Source organism: Orussus abietinus, unplaced genomic scaffold (genome assembly GCF_000612105.2).
Source record: "Orussus abietinus isolate OABI.00-Male unplaced genomic scaffold, Oabi_2.0 scaffold335, whole genome shotgun sequence".
In the NCBI taxonomy this organism is placed as follows: Eukaryota; Metazoa; Arthropoda; class Insecta; order Hymenoptera; family Orussidae; genus Orussus; species Orussus abietinus.
The window spans coordinates 42,225-64,435 of record NW_019394514.1 but is presented as its reverse complement, the minus strand read 5'-3'; the positions used below and the strand labels follow the sequence as shown (position 1 = coordinate 64,435).

The window sequence follows — 22,211 nt, the reverse complement described above, 5'->3', positions numbered from 1 at the left end:
TTTTTTTTTATATATATACAGAGACACGCAATGCCTGTTCGTGTTTTTCATTTTCTTCCTCCCCCTCCGAACAATTTCATTCTGCTCAAAGAACACGAGAATCTCTGTGTACTCGCCATTATTGGTGTACACTGGGAGACATCAATGCCCTCCCATCCTGCACAGGCGATGCCGTATCTGCAGGGGAGGCATTTATGTCCGCCATTGTACACTGGGAGACATCAATGCCCTCCCATCCTGCACAGGCGATGCCGTATCTGCAGGGGAGGCATTCATGTCCGCCATTGTACAGAATACATGTTATAAACGGGGATCATCTTTGCTTATGTATAATATATATACATGTATTATATACAGGAACATCTTATGAAACATCCAATATGGAACTTAAGGTGATATGAAAGAGTCGAGAAGAGAATGAATCGGGTGTGCCGATTAGTTTGGAATTTTACCACGTGAACATGGAGGCGCTAAAGTAGGTCCGGAAACTCGTGAAATTTCATTTTTTTTTATCAAACATTTGTTTATCTATCACGGACTAGAAGCAAAAATGGAAAATACTGTAACCAACGATTCCAAGAGCTTGTCCCGTAGCTAACGCATTTTTTTTTTCTGAGCAATTGAGACTATCGGTCATGATTTCCATGAAAATGGACGCGCCATAAACAATGGACGCGATTTCACAAGAATTAAATCCCACAAATTTTGGACATTTCATAAGACGCACCCTGTATCTACATATATATATATATACAGATAATTAGTCAAGGCGTAACCTTTTTGCTTGTTTCACTAACATTCTCTCGTTGTACAAATGTATATACATATACGTACGTATATGCACATATATGTACATATTTGTCTGCCATGTATCTTTTGATATATATACACATCCACTGATTGTATACCGTCATTCCGTATATATATATATATATATATTATATCATCCACTAAATTAGAATAGTCTTAGGAGTTTTTCATAGTCTAGTCGTGGCACGGACTACACCGCAAACGCAGGACGCTCTTCGGCGCGGTTTCCGGCCGCGGGATTATTTTGTCATATGTTGCTACTAACAATAACAAATTGGCATTGCAGATCGGACCGATGTACCACTAAACGTTTCTCGGCTTTCGACTGACTCGGTGTGTCGGGGTTTCGCGGTGACTGCCTATCTGGGACGGCTTTTTTATTCCCTCCTTTCGGACGCTTCGCCGCCATCTTGTCTTCTTCGGTTGGGAATTTTCTAAAAGTATATTCGCAGGCTTGTGAGCGACGAAAAGGGGGGAGAAATTTCACGACACAGACGTACTTACGACAAAGTGGACGGCGGGCTTTACAAGCACGTACTTAATGCTATATTGTGGAACAAGTGGGGAAAGTACCCACTTCCGGGTGTGATGTTCCCTGGAAGAAGTGCAGCGGAACTTCACTCCTGCTCTATGCTTTTTTTCTTTCTTCTCGCCGAAAGTCTCGCCGCTATCTTGTCAATGACTAATCCCAACGCGTTGGAAGACGGGTCTTAACCTCAAAAAAATTATCAAAAATACTTCGTTTTACTGCGAAATGGGGGAGAAAAAGAAATTATATCAAGACGACGCACTTACGGCGGATTGACGAGCACGTACTTAAAACACCATTTAACAGGACACTTTTTCTCGATACGAAAGACACTCTAGACGTGTGTGGAATGTGTGTGATGCACCCTCTGTGAATGTGTCCTGGTGGCTTGCAGACTCAGACCAGGAGGATCAGTCTCACACCTCGTTTCGCCGGAACATCAGAAAACCCATAGGTAAGTGTTCATCTCTACACCTACCGTGCACGGAGACAAGTTATCCCCCGAATCTCCTGGGGATATTTTATTTTAAATTATTATTACACATATCTTATAAAAATTATTCATTTCATGTGCCGCAGTTTGGCGTTAAGGTGAAGTGAAACCCCCTTCAGATCAGTCGATTCGAATACAACACTTTTTTTTAAGGGTATTAGGCCAAACTGTCCGAAACTTTTTTACTTCGATTTCTTTATAATTATTGTACCAAAACAACAGGTGATGTATGCCATTCAGTGCAATACCCAATATAATTTGACACAGCTGTCAATATAAAAACGAACGTCGGCAGCGTAGGTATTTAAAAAAAATCTTTATCGATGTCGATCAAGTTCCTTAACGTATTTCACTTCACCTTAAGATCTTTCATTCTCCATTATTTTGAAAACTTCTCTCCGTGCACGTTAAATTTCGTTAATGGGTTTTTCGAGCCTACCAATAGAAGCCGGAGGGGTTTTTCGTGCTCAGGGAACTCCTCGGGCATTCTTATTTTGGAATTATTGTTAAACAGAAACATCGCAGACTGACCAATAACTACAGCGATGCGAAATCATCTCATGGGAATCTACAGAGATTTGCAATCCCATGAAATTTAATTCCCAGGTAATTAAAAACATGGCACGGTATAGAAGTTTAAAAGAAAATCGATACATTGCCTCCAAGGCGTACGGGTTTAAATATTAATTTTCGCTGGACTGTAGATTGCCATGACAAGTTTCCCATCTCGTTACCGAATCCATAACATGACTAGGTGGAACGGTAGAATCCCTTTTTATTCTGATCTCCATGCATTGTGCCCGTCGAAGCGAGATTCTTCGGTATCTTGCATGTTTCGGAAAGTTGACACTTCTTTTACTGACTTGCGCATTCACCTGGAAATAACAGCACAGTTTATATACTTAAAGCATTTGCAATCCTTTTTCTTGTACGAGTTTAGAATGTTACCATTTGCCCTGGCACCATTTCGTGTCCCTAGGAAGCCATGCTCTCCGGCCCGAGCTGGACCGAACACCAAAAAGAGGCCCTAACCTCTAAAAAAGGTCTAACGCACATATTTTAATTGTTTAAACAAACACTTAAAGGGAAAGTATAGGATACATTTTCCAGGAAATTCATGCGGTTTTCGCTATTTAAGGTTTCACGTTTCGTTTACACGTGAAGTTGTTTTTCAATGGACCGAACATCAAAAAGAAGTCCTAACGTCTAAAAGAAGAAGGTCTAACGTACCATTATAATTCTTTAAATAAACATCTAAAGGGAAAGTTCCTCACGTAGACACCATCTTTATCTTGGAAGTCGACGTTACGTGGGAGTTCGCAGAGTTTTATAAGCAAATCCATAACCTGCCCTCAGACTTCGAGGCTGGCGAGGACGGTGACGATAGCAGCGGAGGAGGGAACTCGTGGCGAGAGGAACTTCACCGTCGCTACCAGCAGGAGAACGACTTCCTGGCGGAGCTCAGGGCGCGCAACATAACCTTATCCCAAACACCGTCGGCAACGCCATCTTGCGAGCAGGAACACGACCGTGGCGAACGCGAGGAGGCAGAGGGCGAGAAAGAAGACGACAACGAGGTTAACTGGGCGGAAGCCGTCAAAAGATGGGTCAACCGATAAGTTAGGTTATTAACCTAACCTCAACATAGACAACGATAGTCACAAGGCAGCGTCGTAGCTGGCAAGAGTCTTAACGAGGCGAAATCTTAGCCAGGCTGAAGCAGAAAACGCACAGGGAATATAGTGGGGAGGATGCAGGTTAGAAAAAGTACTCTTCGATCCTCATCAATGAAGAGGCATAAATTCTCTTCGATGCTCATAGAAGAAAATGCATAAATTCTCTTCGATCCTCATCGAAGGGAATGCATAAATTCTCTTCGATCCTCATCGAAGGAAATGCATAAATTCACTTCGATCCTCGTAGAAGGAAATGCATAAATTCTGTTCAATTCTCATCGATGAAAATCCATAAATGCATGGCCTTATTACCCAGTTACTTTATTTTGAATTGTATACAAGGACTTTTTGTCTTTGATTATTACTATGCATTGTTTTAAGATGTACTTTATCGACTGACTGAACCGTAGATACTTCCCGAGGCTGACTTAAAGGACAATACAGGATCGCACACAAGTTTCTCGAGAATTGGTTTCAAGAGAATTACTGTTGAGAAATAGAAATCATGAACACTCCTCCCTATATCCCTAAGTGCAGTTTAGCTTATCTGGATAGTGGAACCCTAAATGCGATCGCAGAATTAAAGCACACACCTTACCGGCAACTGTTCTATGTTTTTGTTTAACCCTCTTTTCCTTGAATCTCGAGAATGATCTGCGGATCTTCTTTTCTGCATTCTACTAGTTTCGAATAAGCTGATTAGATTCGATACTCAAGCTGCAACTATAACCAGAGAATCGATATAGTTTTTGTTCTTAATCAAAATCTTTTACACAGCTTTATACAAGTTTACAAGTTTATATTCATGTACACGCTTTCTACGGTTTTCTAACCCTAAAAAATGCAGTTTCCAATTATGTTGGTCGCTTAAAACTGTAACCGAAGCTTGCTGTCATCGCATGATCTGCTACGCTGAACATTCTAACCTTTTTACTGAATGAAAGGAGACGTAACATCGAGACTTAGAAAATCATTGAAATGATTCAGAAAGTGTACTACGTGCTAATTTATACTTCGGTTTTATAATTTTATATGTTTTGCACATTTTCTGGATCGCTTTACTTACTTCTCACGGAGAATGTTAATTTTCATCGAGGAAAGTCTTGCCAGTAAGGTGAGCTTGTCTCTGACATAAATAATGAGCACGGCTAATAACAATTTAAGGGAGAATATTACTCGACCTATTAGTCATCTAATTTTTCTCAGTGCTCAACTACGTCGAACAAAGGAGAGAAAGATGTACGAGGGAGGGAGAGAGGAGCAAGACAAAACTATTCATTTTATTAGTATATTTGCGAAAATGTATTCCATACCAAGCCATAGATGATAAGTGTTACGATCAAATGTTTAGAAAGTGAACCCAAGTGAAGAAATGATGTACAAACAATGTATACTAATGGTCTAACGAGAGACTACAAAGTCAGGCATATGGAGTCGACGCATAAATATATATCTCTGAATAATTATATACAATCGACATTCACAAGTTACTTAACGTATACATTTTGTATGCAAGATCATTTACGTATAATGCAAATATTCCATATAATTTGAATTAAAAAAAGATTACATAAATTTATGTGCCCATTTTTGTGAAGTTTTAACATCGCAAACGCTCGTTAAGGAGATTAATGAACTTTTTCCATATAAAAGAGTCGTTCGGGGAAACAAATAACTCGGCAGAGTCTCGCGCCAAATACATTACTTGTAAGTTTCTTCACTCGGGGACATCAGAGGGATTCTTGGGGTCCAAAGGACGAAGGAAGACGTAGAAATTTCTGAAAAGATATCAGGAAAACGCTCGTTCGTTAAATTTTGGGCCCTGAAATCTTTTATTTCTTCCGCCTAAGCGCGACGAGACAACCGAGAATCTTCCTCCACGTCTCGCGGGAGCTTTGACCAAACTTCATTAAAAGTCGTCTATAAGTAAGCCGCGGCTAGGGTCGTTTTTTAACTTAATAAATCATCCAACGAAAGATTATTAGTAACAGAGAGAAAAGAAGGATATAATAGCTACTTCGTATTCTTTTTCATATATTCGTACGCATTCGTATCGGGGTTTTCGAATCGTACAGGGCTCTACTTGGTAACTTAGCGATCTCCTTATTAAGGCGGTGTGAAATTGGCGCCAAAGAGGTCTCGCTTATGAAACTTTTCTCCAAACAGAGTGCACCTAATCGTTTCAAACTTTACAGTATAAATATAGAGGCTATTGCGAAGGTCCCGACACCAATAAAATTTCGATTCTTTGAAAATTTGCTCCTAGATTTTCCAAATTTTTCCTTCACTTTGGACGCCACTTGCACATCCCCTTAAGGGGATACTTTTAAATACTCCAAGTTAATAGGATTCACAATCTCGACAAGTACAACTCAGCGCAGCGTGGAACGCGATCAAATATACAAATAGTTCTCGTATTTACGAATTAATTGGTTCCTGGCGAACGTTCGTAAAGTGAGGTTAGGTTCGCAAAGGAAAATTACGGTCGCAAGAAGGGATGTATGAGATGTGCCAATTTGTAAAATGGGAACTGCCTGTAATGCGAATGTATTAAGGTGCTATTTACCGTTGAAAAACGCATGGAAAAGGAAAAAGAAAAAGGACGATATTCCATGCCCCCTGAGTTGTATTTTAACGAGGTATTTATCAAAGCGATGTAAACATGCAAAATAGGACCGGGAAAAATCCAACCGAGGGAACACCCGACTTGAAAAACCGGGAAATTATTCACAACCCAAGATGGCCGATTGCCATTGCCGAATGAATTAAAAAAAATTAAATGAATACGTGTAATTGGAAACCGGATGGCAATCGAAGGAGCTTACAAAATGTTTGTTCACCTTCTCCCCCTAACCCGTGCGACTCGCTCCTCTAATCAGTATTATACCTTTATATCTCGGGGAATAATGTAAAAATGTGGCCGATAATTTCGCATGATTTACTCGCTTATGACCTCCCTAACTATATCTAAAAAATTAACCGCATTTATTCCAACATACTTACTCCACGGTTCTCTCACACTCCACCCAGGGGCAAATAGCATAATCCTAGAGAGAGCATCCCAGGATGCCTCCGACCCCCGAGGTCAGATCTCGCATGCAAATCCATCATCGATTGCCATTGCCGAATGAATTTAAAAAAATTATCGAAAGAGCTTACAAAATGTTTGTTCACCTTCTCCCCTAACCCATTCGACTCGCTCCTCTAATCAGTATTATACCTTTATATCTCGGGGAATAATGTAAAAATGTGGCCGATAATTTCGCATGATTTACTTGCTTATGACGCCATGACCCAAGATGGCCGACCTGGTTATGCTGAGATATGTTACTGTTTCCTGTCAGGTGTTTCCTCGAGAGGAGTTTCGCTTATTAAAAGCTACTGTTGGTACTTTCCTCCTCTCCGATTACCATAACTTAACGCATCCGCAAATCTTCGAGGTAAAATAGCCAGTTTTCTAGGACTCCACTGTAAATAAGTCTGATTTTTATCGTTTCCTAAGTAGGAGGCAGTAGGCGACGCACAAGAAAACCATAAATAAATCGTGTAGTTTGGGCTTTGAATGTTGGAACTAACAGTATCGGATTTAACGGTAGCCTAATGTAATTAAGACCTGTAATCGTTTGTAGTCGTTCCTTTACTCCCTAAGGTAACCGCGCGAGATCGAATTGGCATTCGAAGTCTAAACTATGCAAAAGACTGGCCGAAGATACGAATCCAACGATTTATGTACTAACTGGATAGCTGATATCCTTCAAAATAGCCTGACCATGAACTAGATAAGAAGACATAACGCTTATGATCGGTTCCACTGAAACTGACCCCAAAATCGAGACCCATGATTTCAGACTTTCGCTGATCTAACGACACGAGCGCTCCTGACGGAAAATGAGTGAACTAAAATCGTATCCCACCAAAACAATTCCTATCGACGTAAATGACCAAAAATGCTTTTAATTTCGCAGTTAAAATTAGCAGTTATACGATAATCCAAGTATTGTATGCAGAATATGATGTCTTTAATATGATAAAGACTAGGAGACAATAATTATTAATTTCAAAATTTCATCTAGGGGGAGCTCTCGGCTCTAGATTAGAAAAAATATCTATCTTGGACCCCTAAAGTGGAGACGATTTCTCAATACTTGGTGTTGGATCTCCTTATACTACTTCGTGGATATCAGCTATCCAGTTAATATATAAATCGGTAGACGAATAGCAGGAAAAGGCGAGGCGCCTTTAGAATCCACAGAACGCGTGTGCCACAAATATGAGTTTTAGTTCCTACTATAATAATACGCATTCCACGGACGGTATTTACAAGAATGGGAAATGCCGATGCGCCAGGGTCGACGTTAAGCATTTTGTAAAATTAACAGCAATAGGGAGTCCCCCTTACATAGTTTCGGTGTACATATGATTTGGTGGTTTTACCCTTTTGTTCATACATAAATGTTAATATATGAGAAATGTGTAGTGATTCGAAAGTCGATTAGCGAGAAATAAACTACCTAGTCAACGCGTGAATGATCTCTTCGCAATGCACTCGTTTTTTATCCCCTTTTGAACGGACTCCTTGACTTCGATTCAAATCAGTATTTGTATTATACAAAAATAGTTGTTATGCATGGTTGTACAATCTCTTTTCTTTATATATATGTATAGATATAAATATGTGCGGGTAAATTGTATAATTAAAGGTACTCAAAAGGCAAATGCTTCGAAAAGGTCGTACAGAATCCTCGATATTTATCGATCATTCGTTGGTATTAACCTTTCAGGTTGTTATACATGTAATGGTATGCACTCCGTACAATAACTGGCATGAAAACAATGACGTGTAAACTACATATAAACAACTGTTGAATTAATACGTTCCGATGTCATCGTCAATTTAGGTTTTGATTCAACAACTTTTAAGGATACCTCTCTTTGGCATCGAGGTAATTATCTCTACTTTGACATGCAACTAACACTTAGTGCTTTCCAATTTTGTCTTTGTAAAAAGGATGTCCTTGTATATAATATTTAAGGGTGCACGTTTTTAGGTTAAGTTGAAGTCACGATCTGCATTCTGTTCGATGCAATGATCGTTCAGGGTTTTTTGACTGACTGGCTCTTGATCGATGTCTCCGGCATCCAACTTATTGCTGATTCCTCGATTTGCACTTTTCTCCTCGGTCTTTATACCATTTGGAAATTGGCTCTGCACACAACGCGAAAGTCTGCTCTCCAAGTCGGAGTTTTGTTGCTGCTCCTTGTCGATAGCTTCATTCAATTTTTGGAGGGTCTGATGTGCTTCCTGAAGGGAATGTTCCAATTCGCAGTCTAAAAGAAATGAAGATTAACAAACCTCTTTAACATGAAACGATAAAGTATCGAGACAAATACATTTTGAACGAGAAACGCCCTGGCAAGTATCTGTACGTCCAGGGTTGAGTAATTTCATGATCTTCGAGGTTTTTCACGTATATTACATAAATCAAGTAGTTTACCGTAGAAAATGTAGAAAACCACGTATATTACTTGACGTATTATACTTACCCAACCCTGATCTTTACGCCAAAAAGAACAATTTTCTTAAGAGGGAATGGTACGTTTCAAGAAAGCCCGAGTTGACCGTGCTGCCACATGGCGGCAAATAGTGGTAACACTTGTGACGTAGCGTCATGGCTGTCGGGGTTGTACACTGGCGCGTCATTCGAGGTTTTTTCACGTAAAATACTTATGGAAAGTATTTTAAATCTGGCTCCGCAGGGAAAGTTATATCTTCGGAAGGCTATGATTTCCACCATTCGAGTTATTCAAAGTACATCCTGTATAGACAGGCTGTTTTGGCTGCGAACTTTCCCCACTTCCAGCTCTCGTAGGTGTGAAAACACACACAGAGAAAATGATATACCATTCCCCCTTAAGTTTTCGTAGAACTATGGCCTATAATAGTAAATGTAACGAAACCTTTCTGCGAGTCCACTTCTCTTTGATTGATCTGCTCCTGGAGCATGTTGTTCGCAGTCTTCAGTCTGCGGTTCTCTTCCATAACCTTAAAATTTCATTGTCTTGTTAAGGTGATGTGAAAGTGGCATCGAAGAGGTTTTGTTTATAAAGCTTTTCTCCCACCTCGATTTACCGAATAGTTTGAAACTTTACAACGTGAATAGGGAGATTATAAGGAAGGTCCTAAGACTCATGGAATTTCAATTCTTTTTAAATTTGTTTATAGGTATTTTAACACGTTCCCGCCGGCGCCAATTTTCATTTGTTTCCCCCAACGGCGGCACACAAATCTATGTCGCGCTTCATCTGGCGGCGCGCATTTCTCGCGTGTTCAGACTTGCACGCGCTTCTTGTTTCTTCAGTATTACATTGAGCGCTTACTTTGCAAATTATGTGACTCGTGCCGTTTTTTATATCCTAACCACAGATTTCTGTTAGTAAAAATAACTAAAAGGTGGTTAGAATATTTTTTTAAATTTTGCCCTTAAAAATATTTTTTTAATTTTGCCCATAACATGGATATGGAAATAAGTGATTCGTCTCATGAATGTGTAAATAGAGGCAGGAGAAACGCATCAAGATTACGAATACTTTCTTCCTCTTCAGGCGAAGATTTTGTTAACGTAAACAGCAACGTTATGAAATGTTCCTCGGGGGAAGATTTGAGTGTTGAAGTTACATTCATAATACTGAATTTTTATGTGTGTGTTATTAAGCAAAATTTATGTTCATAATACGTTATTAATTATAATTTTTATTCAAAATACACGTTTTTATGTATGTACGTTAAATTATCAGTGTCTAATAGCACAATCGAATGCGAAACACAGGTAGTACACGCCGCCCGATGATGCGTCTAGCGCGAGCCACCGGTGGTACACGCCGCCCGATGGCACAATCAAGCGCGAGCCACCGGTGGTACGCGCCGCCCGATGGCGCAATCAAGCGCGAGCCACCGGTGGTACGCGCCGGCGTGAACGTGTTAAAAATAGTTAAAAAAAATGAAATTTCACGAGTTTCAGGATCTACCTTAGGGTCTCCATATTAACGTTTTAAAGTACGAAACGATTTGAGACACCCAGCTTGTAGAAAAGTTTTATGAACGAGAACTCTTTGACGCCACTTTGACATCGCCTTAAGGGGGTTCAAAACAGACTTCCAATAAAACTCTGGGGCATCAATTCATAAAGAATATCGTTTGGCTCACTTCTCTCAGAGAGTCTTCCCAGTATTTCTGTCCAGGATTAGTTGTGCACTCATTAAATTGCGCCTCCAACCGGCGAATGCTGCTGTTGTGCTTCTCGTGCAAGGCCTTCAAATTCTTCTCATAGGTCTGCTTCAGCTTCGCCAGCGAAGCAGTATATTGGCTCTGCATGTCCTGAAAGATGTTTCAGCTCAATTAAATTACATACCCTGTGCTAATAATGTATTTTCTAGAAGTCTAAGTAGTCACTGGAAATCCTACTTCCAACTTGGCGAGAAGCAGATCCCTTTCGCTGGTCAAAGACTTGACCTCGTCCTTAAGGGCCTCCATAGCACTGCTTTTAGCCTCGAATTCGCAGAGGATTCTCTTCACCTCGGCTCGCCTCTGCTTGCATTCATTTTCCAGCAGTCTCATTTGCCGAGATATCTCGTTAACGTCATTCCTTGATAAACTGTCGCCATCTACAGGGGAGTTAAGCTCCTCGGAGGCCGTCTTCGGGAAGTGCTTACAAAGCTCGTTGAACTTGCCGTCGAGGTTCAGCCTTTGCGCTCTTTTCAACCTTAAGGTGAAGTCAAACACGTCGAGGAACTTGAGCGACGTCGGTATAAAAGATTTTTCTAAATACCTACGTTGCCGACGTTGGTTTTTATATCGTCAGCTGTGTCGAATTATATTGAGTATTGTACCAAATGGCGTACTCCACATGTCGTTTTTGTACAATAATTATAAAGAAAATGAAGTAAAACTCCAGAAATCCTCTGGATTCGTGCTTTCTGGGGCCCTAATTGACTGCAGAGGGACCCCTGCGCCATCTGTGATTTCCGTGTCAACTAAATTTTCACTCCGAGGCATCTTATTACCATCGTTTTAGCATAGCAGTGCATAACACACTTTTTTTGCCTTTATCTCGGTCAAATGCGAGTTTATCGATTACCAGAGTGTTCTAAATTGTTTCATAAATGTCCTGACATTTTCGTTTCTCATATTAGAGCCTTCAATAATTGTATATCGATCGAAATATGAGAGCCCAACGCTATTCTGGTCCTGGTCTGGGTTGTTTAAAAATTTTCTTCAAAAATAAAAATTTGGAAAGTGTCAGGATAATTCTCAGGTACTCACTAGTCGTGTGTTAATGTTTTAGACGGTTTGATCTAACACCCTTAACAAAAAAAATGTGTCTTATTTGAGTCGACTGATTTTAGGCGGGTTTCACTTCACCTTAAAGGAAGATTCTTCAGCTCGCTCTTCACCCGGATCAGCTGCTCGTTTAAGTTGTGATTTTCCCGCTCCAAAGCTTGTACTTTCCCCCTTTGCTGAGATATCTGGAAAGGGATATTAGCTTATTAGAGTCCTTCTTAAAACGATATGAAAGGCGCTGAGAAATTTAATCCAGGTCATACAAATGTGGTAGAATTTGAAACGAATCGGTACACCCAATACTGAGGATATTTTCGCCAACGATTTATCCTCTCAGATGTATATAGGCTGACTCTGTCATATCCACTTTAAGAGGTACTTAATCGCGGATTCTAGACTCCTCACCTGCTTGTCCTGGATTTTAATCTTCCTGCTCAACTCGCCGATCAAGGCGGCATCCTTCAAGGACTTTGAATTCATCTTATGTATCCTGCCTTCAAGGGATCCAAAGTCGCCGGGCATTTCCGCGACCGACAGCTGCTTCTTCAAGGCTAAGATACTTCCCAGGACCTTGTCACACCTGATAACAGCGTCCTCCTTTTCAGAAATCTCCTGCAGGATCGTCAAGGACAGCAGCTCGTTCTGCCTCTTCAGGCTCTGCACCTGTTGCCGCAAGCAGTCGTTGTTCCTCATCAAAACGTTCAGATTATCCTCCAGCTCCTTGTTGGAAGTCTGCTCCTTGGCCAGCCTGGACTCCAAGCTGGTCACTTCTTCCTTCAGGACCTCTTTATCGTGCAACAGCCTCGATATCTCTCCGGGAAGCCTCGACAACTCGTCCAGCTTCTCTTGCTCCTTCTGCAGGACTCCCAGGGTGCCGTTCATCTCGACCAGCTTCGATTCCGAGACCCTGAGATTCTCTTTCAAAATTTCTGCCTGGGTCTTCAGTCTGGATATGCAAATGTCCTTCGAGTGAACTTCCTTTTCGAACGCCACCTCCTTCTCGTCCAACAGGGTCTTCATGGTCTCCTTGTCTCTCAGCAACCTCTCGATGTCTCTGTCGCGCTCTGCTAGAGCCTTCCTGAAGAGCAGACCCCGCTCTTGGAGCTGCTCGTTCTCTTCTTGTAATTTCTCCACGCTGGAAGAAAAGGATAAAAGGATATTAATCTTCTGGGAGAGATCTCTACGTTGGTACGGGAATTTATTGCAACTTACTGGAGCTCCATCTTCTCCGCCACGACGTTCAGCGTCGTCTTCAGGTTGTCGGACCTCTTCAGGGCCTCCTCCTTCTGCTGAAGCTCGACTCCCGCCTTCGTCAGCTTCGACGTCAGGGCTTTGTTCTCGGTAGAAAGAACAGCGAACTCCTCTTGAAGATCTTCCATCTTTTTCTGCAACTCTGTGATCTCAAGGTCGCGGGATTTGAGCTCCTCCTCCATCTGCGAAACTCTCTCGGCTTTCTTCTCAAGGTCCTCGTTAACTTTCCCCAGGTCGTTCGTAAAAGATTGCAGACGATTAAGCTCGTTAACGTGACTCGCGTTGATCTTCTTCTCCGCGGAATAGAGATCCTCTAACTCTTGCTTTTCTTTATTCGCGATTTTCGCTTCTTCTCGAACGGCTAGAATCTCTTCTTCCAGTCTTTTCACTTCCGATTGGACTTCTTCGACCATGTGTTGCCGCTCTTCTAGTTGCCGAACCATCTCCAACTGCTCTTCATGCTTTCCTGAGGAACAAGGCGTTAAGTAGTTCACCAAATCGAAAAGGAAATGCAATTATGACGTAAAGACACTATGGCAAGAAGTTTCCGATGTAATTGGCGCGGAACTCTGTCGAACCTCTTAAGATGATATGAATACTTTCTCTTAACAATAACAACTCTTATGAATGATACTTTATATAAGCTTTATTAAGTCTTATATAAGCTGACTCTTTCATATCACCTTAACAGAATGGAGAAGAAAAGACATCCAAATACCTTCTAATTTCTCGAATATCTCCTTGCATCTATCCAGCATATCGTTAATGCATTGTGCAAAGAATGTATCGACTTTATTGTCAGTGAATTTATCCTCAGATTCTTCTGAATGAACAATTCTGTTAGAGCAGTCGGAAGGTTCAAGCTCGACAAGTGGATTTGACATGTCGATTGCATCGGATGAAGACTCTTCAGGGTACCTTTGACATTGTTCTTCGCCTGTGTTTTGATCCATAATAAAATGACATCCCAATTTAACAACATAATGACCGAAGATTGAATCTTTTGGTAAATAATCAACTTTTATATGCCAATGCAGTGATTACCTAAGCGTTCGAATGCCTTTATATAGTGGCGCAATCTACAAATCAAACGAGAAGAATGCTGGATTAGGATTTCCTCAACCGAGTCGCCACCATTTTGTCGAGCTTGATTTAATAGTTCCAGTTGAGTCTTCAATACCTCCACATGGCTTTCCAGCCGTTCCTAAAATAAGAACAGTTTACCATATTAATCCTTCTTATACAGACTGCTTAATGAAATGCCATTAATCCTTGAAAATGCTTTTTAAGGTTAAGTGAAACACGTCGAGGAACTCAATCGACGTCGGTAAAAGAGATTTTTCTAAATACCTACGTTGCCAACGTTGGTTTTTATATCGACAGCTGTATCGAATTATGTTGGGTATTGTACTAAATGGTCCATCTGTCGTTTTCGTACAATAATTATAAAGAAATCAAAGCGAAACCCCAGAAATCCTCCGTACCTTCTCTCTACTCCAATTGTCTCGCTGGTCCATAATCTCCTTAAGACTATCGAACAAATCCAGGTAACTCCTAAATTCATCGTCCCCTTCGTTCTTAGAATGGCATTTAACGTTCTCCAAGTTCTTCACATCTTTGTTAGAAAACCGTCTCTTGATTTCTCCTTCCAAGACCTGCAGCTCATCCTGCAAAGCGGACCTCTGTTTTCTCAACTCCAGCAGTGTCACTCCTTCGTCATAACCTAAAACCAGCATATATGGACAGCAGTGCAGAATTATATTGAGTATTATACTAAATGTCATACTCCATATGTCGTTTTCGTACAATAATTATACAGAAATCGAAGTAAAACTCCAGAAACCTCCTCGATTCATGATTTTTTATGCCCTAATTGACTGTAGAGTGACACCCTGCGCCATCTGTGATTTCAGTGTCAATTAAATTTTCTCTTCGAGACCTCACGTTACCTTCGCTTTAGCATGACCCTTTCGCTTCACCTTAATACTGAATAATGCTTCTTCTTCGACATATCTCTGACTGAATAAAGATTTCGTGAAAGCTATTGAAAGTATCAACTAACCATGTCGACGGTGGGCTTTTGTATCTAGACTTTGACTGCATCCAAAGCCTGAGTCCGACCCAGGATTCACCGAAGACTCGATGCTGCGTAATTTGTCATGCATGTCAGGAGACTTAAGAGGATGTGAAAGTGGCATCTGAAAAGTTAATCGTTCATAAAGCTTTTCTCTGAATGTGTACTGAATCGTTTCAAATTTTACAACTTAAATGTGGAGACTATAAGAAAGGTCCTGATACCCATAACATTCCATTTCTTATATAAAATTTTAGAAATACATATAAACAGATTTAATACAAAAATCTCTGGAGTTTCAAGACCTTCCTTAAAGCCTCTATATTTACATTGCAAAGTTTGAATCGAATCGGTGCACCCAGTTTCGAGAAAAGTTTCACAAAGGAGAACTGTTTGACGTCACTGTCACATCACCTTAACCTCTTCGAGGTCTGTTCCTTCTTCATTCTTCGAATAGCGGAGGTCCTCGATGTCCCTCATGGTCTCGTAACAGTCGCGCAGTGATTTCGTTCCTTGGGATAAAGTGTCCATCCTAACTCTGCAAGCCTCCTCGTAAGCAGCGTTGAGTTCGCTCACACTGATCCAGCTTTCCTTAATGCTTAGAGCTACGTTGCCGACTTCCCGCTCCAGGGTGACAAACTGTCCCTCGTGCTGGCTGATCGTTGCATTCTTCTCCTCCAGGTCCTGACGCAGCTTGCGCAGGGTGCCCTGGTGGAAAAACCTGGGTGAAAGCTCTCCGAAGCCTCGCAGGAGGCCCTCTGGACACCTCCACGAAGGAGGTCTGACCTGGTCGTGGTAACTTTGACCGAGGGCTTCTGAAAAACATGGAATTTCAACGAACCTTCCCAGCCCGAACTGCTCCACCGGTAGTCTTCGATCAATCCAGCTGCCCACTGCCAAAGAACTCAAAAGTTCCATAGAAGCCCGCATCCTATGATGGCGCTTGATGCTCTAAAAGTTGGTTAATTAACCAGGAGTGGAGGTAAAAAAGAGATTCCATGCGTCAGCCAACGTTTTCACACATATGGGTGGAAAAGCGACGCATATAGAAAGGCAAATTTACATGGTGCCAGTAACTCGTACAACTTACCAAAACTGAGTGCTTTACAAAATAGTAGCGTTTACTCAGCCTTCTAATACTTGCATGGTAATAAGCAGAAAAGCATGTGGTATAACCTAAAAATGTCGAAGGGGCGATGCAACTTAAAACATTTTACGAACAAAATGATTAAACAATATTTCAACGTGTTGGGTGAAGAGCTGTACTCTATTCTCTATTCTCTATTCTTCTCCTGTTGTAGTTACGAATTCCAGAGACATTCTTCCCCTCGAAACAATTCAATAAATGTCAACGTAGGGTCTTCTGTCCACCTTTGGGTCATTTCAACACAAAATTCCACAGAACTGCTTCAATTTGCTCTTGGAAATAGGATTGCTTTCTATTCCCTCGACTCACATTAGCACTTGGGCGAGTACTCCACTCCAGTACTGGAATAACAGTTTACATGAGACGAGTAATACTCTGTTTTAGTGACTCGTACCAGTTACTGGCACCGTGTAAAGTAGCCTTAAGATAAAGAAATAATGCAATTCGCAATATATCGCCGTAAGATGAGAGAGAGATGGAGCTGATTACAGCGCCGCCATCCGTTGGCTAACGTACTATTCGAGCATCAGACGTCCGTATCCTTCTGGGCTTCTATGGAGACTTCTGAATTCCTTGCCACTGCACTCGACAACTGTTAATGAAAATTGAAGCAATACATCGGACTTCATCATACAGCCCTTAGATATTTACAATTCATAAATTGTTGTTCAGCATTCTTGTAAAGACAAAACACTTCTAATCCTTCTAGGAAAACCTATGTCCGATGCGAAATGCAGAGTACAGTTGGCAGCTGAAAATTGCCAGCTACTCGCAGTGCTAATCAGAAGCTTACAGGGTACTCCCGGAGAATACTATCACTAACGATTTCATTTCTCAGATATATATAGGCTGACTCTTTCTTATCACCTTAAGAGGATATGAAAGAGGATATAGAACCCTTCAGTTCGTACAATTCTCAACGTATACTGTAAAAGATCAACATAAAGGGCCAAAAAGGGTATAGATGAATAATACTTTATCGACGTCGATTAAATTTCTTAGCGCCTTTCATATCCTCTTAACATGGTCTGTATTTCCTCCAATATGTTTTTTATTAAACCCCTGGCACCTGATGTCTAAGTACTTAGTGGAAAGTGACGTCATTGCACTTACTCCGAGGCTTCCAGTACAGTATGGAACACTCAAGTCGGAAGGGTTCTACGATGAAGTCATACCTTCTCCCTTTCGTACTTTGCGGACAAGTTGTCAGTGAACGTCGCTAGAAGCTTAATCTCTTCCTCTTGATCGCCGATAGTGCAATCCCTCACGTTTATTTCTTTTCGCAATTCCTCTCTCTCGTGCATCATACGTGTCAATTCTTTCCGTAGTTCTCCGTTTTCCCGCACGATGGCGTCCATTTCTCGCAAGGCCAAATCGCACTTTTCGGCGTCTTTCACGGCTTCGTCGACTCGTCTCTGTAATGAAATTAATTAGGGAACAAAGAACTTTAAATAGTATCTAAATAATATTTTAAGTTCTTCAGTTTTTTTTTTTTATTAATACTCTCTTTCAACTTTGGACATTTTGGAAAGCATTTCGAACTCTCAAATTTACGGTAGATCTGAAAAGAAAAAAAAAAGAGACTATTTTTAAGGAGAGTTTGAAACCTACAGTCTGGGAATCCCTATCAGCTTCCACTTCCTTAATGCGATACTTCAACTCTTTGATCTCTTCGGACTTCTTATGACATATAGAGGACTTCTGGTTAACCTCTTCTCTCAGCTGATCTATGCTGCGCTTATACGTCGACAACTGAGGAATAATATTCATATTACAGGCTGATAAGTTAAGGAAATTAAAATGAACACTGTACCTTTTGCTTCAAACCCTCCGCCTCATAGCTTCGATGGGTTTCCACTTCGTTCAGTTGCTCTCGAGTCAGCTAAGAGAGGAATCATTTGTGAATAGAAACAGTGTAAATTGAAAAACATTAACTTTAAAATCTATATTCGCACATTGAGGTCTCTTTGAACCATGCTTAGACGTTTTTCCTTATCCTGCAAAGCTGCCTCCAAACTTCGGTTAACCTCTCGAAGCTCTTCGACATCTGCACTTTTAGACTGAAATGTATTGTTTTGTATGCCTTGAATTTTATTTACAGTTGTTGGCTGATAATTAACAAATTACATACAGCAATCTCGTTCTTCAGTGCTATGATCTCCGAGTCCTTCTTTATAATAGTGGCCTCGAAGGTTTCATCTTCGCTTTCAGACTCTGTTCCAGAAGTTGTTCCTGTCCCGCTGTCAGTATTCGATTTGGCAGCAGACGATGCAGAGCTTTCAGAAGATACAAATTTCACTACGTCCCTTCTCCGTTGCATTTTTGATCGTTTCTTAAATCCACTATTATACTCATCGATGCTGATGAACTCCTTCGTTGGTGGTTGTGAAACGGTTTCCTTCAACATTTATTACATTAAGTCAAGTCAACAGTTTATGGACAATTAAAGTACGTACCCCTGGAGTAGCTGGACACGAATCAGTAGAATTACTTTTCTCTACGGTAGAATTTGAATTAACCTCATTTCCTTGTTGAGTGTAAACTTGCCTCTTCAATGATTCATTGTTGCACCCTCCGAGAGTGGATGATGGTGACCGAATGCTTCGAAGAGCCATTTGTGATTTCGCAGGAATATTATCCATAATGTATGCAGCTCCAACCAGTGGCTTCGCTATCTGTCCTATTGGCCATTTCCATGGCATTTGACTAACATAAACATACTTTTTGTCTGAAATAAATCATTACAAGGACAGATTAACAATTAAATCCTAACCTCTCTATACAGTATCGTACCTGCAAACTGTGGAATAGATTCTTCGTTCCTGTCACCGAGGGGATGTTCAGTTTGATTCAAAGCCTGCTCCCTACTGTAAGTACGCAAACAAACCGACACGAAGGAAACTGATCTTGTCGGTGGAATAATTTTATCCTTCGAGGCAGTATCTGTTCTCGAGAGCGATCTAGTTCTTTCTGTTGGCTTTGCTCTCCTTTTCCTACGATCTCTGGCTGGTCCTTCTTCCTGGAACTAGATGTAATTAGCAATAAATAAAACATTCCTTAATACTTCAGTTCCAATTAATGCAGCGAATGAAAAAATTCTTTAGGAAAAGAAACTTAACTGAGTCTCGCATCAAGAACATCAGTATTAAAACTCGTCCTCACTCCACCGATAAACATTTTTACTGACATTTGTCCCCTAATTTACTGATTTAACAAGGAATGATCTTTTAATAAATTAAACTTACCGCATTTTGCAATTGTTTCTCTTGCTCCGGAGTAAGTATAAGGGATTTGTACCTCTGTAGTTCCCTTCGTGCTGCGACCAGCTCATCGTGTGTCCTGGATCCGAGACTAAGTAAGTTGTCAATTATCACGTCGAAAGGAATAACCTTGCCTGGCTGGAAAGAAGAAATGTAAATACCTACCGTAATCAATTATCATATTAATTCAATTATCCCAACTGTGTATTACAAGATAACAATGAGTTAGAAATCATTTCAGGTACGCACCACCGAAGCATGTTCAGCAAGCTCTCGAAAATAGCGACAATTCTCCAGTGGATTCTGACTCCAAGCTCTGATGTCGGAGCAGGACTCGTAGATCTTCAAGCGACCCTCTGATCGCTTCCTGGGGAGTACGTAGTCTCCGTACAGTAACGGTGTACCATTGTTCGGTCTGCCAGCCAAGAAGATACGTGGCCCATGCTCAGCGTAAGACATCTTACTTGTCTGCAAGTCACCTCAGGAGGATTGCACTGCAGTAACTGGACCTCTTATGTGATTCCAAAAAATTCCTCAACTATCCGATGACTTCGACTCATGTTCGAGGCCAGATGTCAGTTAGCTCCGCCATACTTGTTGACATCCCATGGTAACGAAGGCTGATGAAGTGAAGAGCTACAAATTCAAGGCATATGAATTGACTCCTTACTTTAATAATTCAGTTTTAAAAATAAGACACTTCACAAAATGACTTTTATCTTCGCTCTTCCTTACAGCATTTCTTACATAACCTCCAAACACTTTACTAACAAAGAACCGATAAAAAGGTTTAAAAGAAATTGATCGTGGGACCTTTCTTAAAAGAAAAAAAAAACTACGCAAACCCACCGAGTAGTACTTGGTAAAGAATCACTTAACGTTTTACATATTAATACATGACTAATAATAACACTTAAATTAAATTAGCAGTGATAATATAAAACTAATGAAGGTAATAAAGTCAGTAAGATAAAAAAAGGAATGATAAATTAATTCCAGATATCCAACGACTTATATACTTTGCATTGTGCTATGATATCGGTAACTTTGTTTATTCAATAGAAGCATGATATTGAATCTAAATGGTTTCCTAAGGAAAAATAGAAAAGGGTAATTCGCAGGACCCTAAACTTGATGTTGTTTAACATGAAAATGTCTTTGCAAGGAACTTTCCGAACGCCACACCTCACATAACCTCCAAAAACAGTACGCAATCTCCTCATATAATTTTTCCTTTTATTTATTTCAATACGATACCGTGTATAAGAATACTTTTAGTCTTAAAAGTGCTACAATAGGAATGAGCATGGAAATGAATACACTTCGATGATACATTCGAGTCTTAACGACGGTGTACAAATGGAATGTCTTCGAAAGTCATACTTGTAGTACCGTACCCCTTTAGAAAAAGGCATTCCTTTCGAAACAGGGAAGGCACGCATAGCAATACGAGGATGCAGATTTACTGCACCCTCATCGATATGTTAAACACCCTTCGCAGTTCATCGGATTAGACCTAAACTCTTCAAGGTGATGTGACAGCATTGTTCCATCAACTGACTGCGACAACTTACAGACAAATACTCTCTGTGCTAATTAAGGTGAAGTGAAACCACCCTCAAATCAGTCGACTCGAATAAGACACTTTTTTTTAAAAGGTATCGGATCGAACCGTCTGAAACCTTAACACATGACTCGTGATCACTAAAGAATTATCCTAACACTTTCAAAATTTGGATTTTTGAACAAAATTGTTTAACTAAGCCTAGACCAGACCTCAGAATGGCGTCGAGCTTTAAAATTCCATCGATATACAATTATTGAAGACTCTAATATTAGAAACGAAAATGTTAGGCTAATTATAAAACAATTTAGAACACTCTGGTAATCGATAAACTCGCATTTGAACGGAATAAAGGCAAAAAAAAGATGTCTCATGCGCTGCTATGCTAAAACGACGATAAAACTAGGTCCCGGAGAGAAAATTTAGTTGACACGGAAATCACAGATGGCGCGGGGTGTCCCTTTGCAGTCAATCAGGGCCTCAGAAACCACGAATTCAGATGATTTCTGGAGTTTCACTTCGATTTCTCTATAATTATTGTACGAAAACGACGTATGATCAAGTCCCGATCAAGTCCCTCGACGTGTTTCACTCCACCTTAATCAAAGACATCCGCAGTTTCCCAAAGCCAGTTGACAAAACTAACGCACCACCTTGCACTATACATTACGACTCAACGCCTCTACTTGATTCGATAACAATTAACATTCGTTAAAAAATGGACTTAAAATTCGAAAACTTCAACACACTAAATACGTCAGCTGCGATACAAATAAGGGACACGAATAGGCGCATGTCTGTGCATAATCTAACGCAACGAGCTCGATTTACGCTCTATAAAAATTACGTTTGAATAAAATCCAGAGGACTTAACAGAAATCGAAATGTATAAATCGGAGGAAAAGGGGGAATTGATTAATCGACGCGCACCCTAATTCCATCCTTTCATTTGAGGATTCGCATCGATCGCTAACATTATATACAATTATCTTCATCGAAGGCCCCTCGCGTGCATTAAATAGTTGAAAACCGTTCCTGCATGATTATTTACAATCTTACGCGTTACTTG

General features: G+C 40.6%; 2 protein-coding genes and 1 long non-coding RNA gene across 17 annotated transcripts in view; 1 reads left to right on the top strand and 2 right to left on the bottom strand.

Annotated features, from left to right (window-relative positions):
• LOC105695283 overlaps positions 1-3,195 on the bottom strand; it is a 4,528-nt gene extending 1,333 nt beyond the window's left edge. Inside the window, exons 1-6 of one of the 3 annotated variants that reach the window (XR_002762212.1) lie at positions 3,063-3,195; positions 2,781-2,877; positions 2,272-2,707; positions 1,606-1,761; positions 1,315-1,525; positions 1,076-1,244 (exon numbers count right to left, since the gene is read on the bottom strand). This is a non-coding gene — a long non-coding RNA (uncharacterized LOC105695283). Of the gene's footprint in view, positions 1-1,075; positions 1,245-1,314; positions 1,526-1,605; positions 1,850-2,271; positions 2,708-2,780 lie in introns of all 3 variants that reach the window. The other 2 variants (XR_002762211.1, XR_002762213.1) reach the window with 2 other exon arrangements.
• Positions 1-8,035, top strand: part of LOC105695249 (dystrobrevin beta) — a 31,776-nt gene extending 23,741 nt beyond the window's left edge. For 6 of the 12 annotated variants that reach the window (XM_023432587.1, XM_023432585.1, XM_023432589.1 and 3 more), the window contains 2 exons: positions 1,734-1,793; positions 3,189-8,035. In XM_023432587.1, coding sequence (XP_023288355.1) covers positions 1,734-1,793; positions 3,189-3,451 — 323 coding nt within the window. In that variant the 3' untranslated portion in view covers positions 3,452-8,035. The remainder of the gene's footprint in view (positions 1-1,733; positions 1,794-3,188) is intronic. The other 6 variants (XM_023432582.1, XM_023432583.1, XM_023432581.1 and 3 more) reach the window with 4 other exon arrangements.
• An 86-nt stretch (positions 8,036-8,121) lies between these two features.
• Positions 8,122-20,210, bottom strand: LOC105694667 (WEB family protein At4g27595, chloroplastic). 2 transcript variants are annotated; one of them, XM_023432579.1, is made up of 21 exons: positions 19,828-20,210; positions 19,564-19,716; positions 19,112-19,343; positions 18,775-19,046; positions 18,450-18,716; positions 18,274-18,378; positions 18,132-18,200; positions 17,930-18,070; positions 17,494-17,733; positions 15,586-15,879; positions 15,160-15,295; positions 14,582-14,820; positions 14,142-14,301; positions 13,816-14,034; positions 13,059-13,563; positions 12,252-12,981; positions 11,928-12,031; positions 10,971-11,268; positions 10,713-10,883; positions 9,467-9,551; positions 8,122-8,836 (listed from the first exon to the last, which is right to left on the bottom strand). In XM_023432579.1, the coding sequence occupies exons 1-21, from the start codon at positions 20,035-20,037 to the stop codon at positions 8,553-8,555; spliced, it is 4,914 nt and encodes a 1,637-aa protein (XP_023288347.1). In that variant the 5' UTR covers positions 20,038-20,210; the 3' UTR covers positions 8,122-8,552. The 2 variants fall into 2 exon arrangements, with proteins under 2 accessions (XP_023288347.1, XP_023288348.1); XM_023432580.1 differs by lacking the exon at positions 9,467-9,551 and having other exon boundaries at positions 8,634-8,836.
• Positions 20,211-22,211: the final 2,001 nt, after the last annotated feature.

Bases quoted from the DNA above. Each gene is read 5' to 3' on its own strand.
- LOC105694667 (XM_023432579.1), bottom strand. From the start codon at position 20,037: ATGTCTTACGCTGAGCATGGGCCACGTATCTTCTTGGCTGGCAGACCG. The intron at 9,552-10,712 runs GTGAGCCAAACG...TGAAATTTTAAG, and splicing joins GGGAAGACTCTCTGAGAGAA to GTTATGGAAGAGAACCGCAG. The intron at 8,837-9,466 runs GTTTCGTTACAT...CATTTCTTTTAG, and splicing joins AGAAGTGGACTCGCAGAAAG to ACTGCGAATTGGAACATTCC.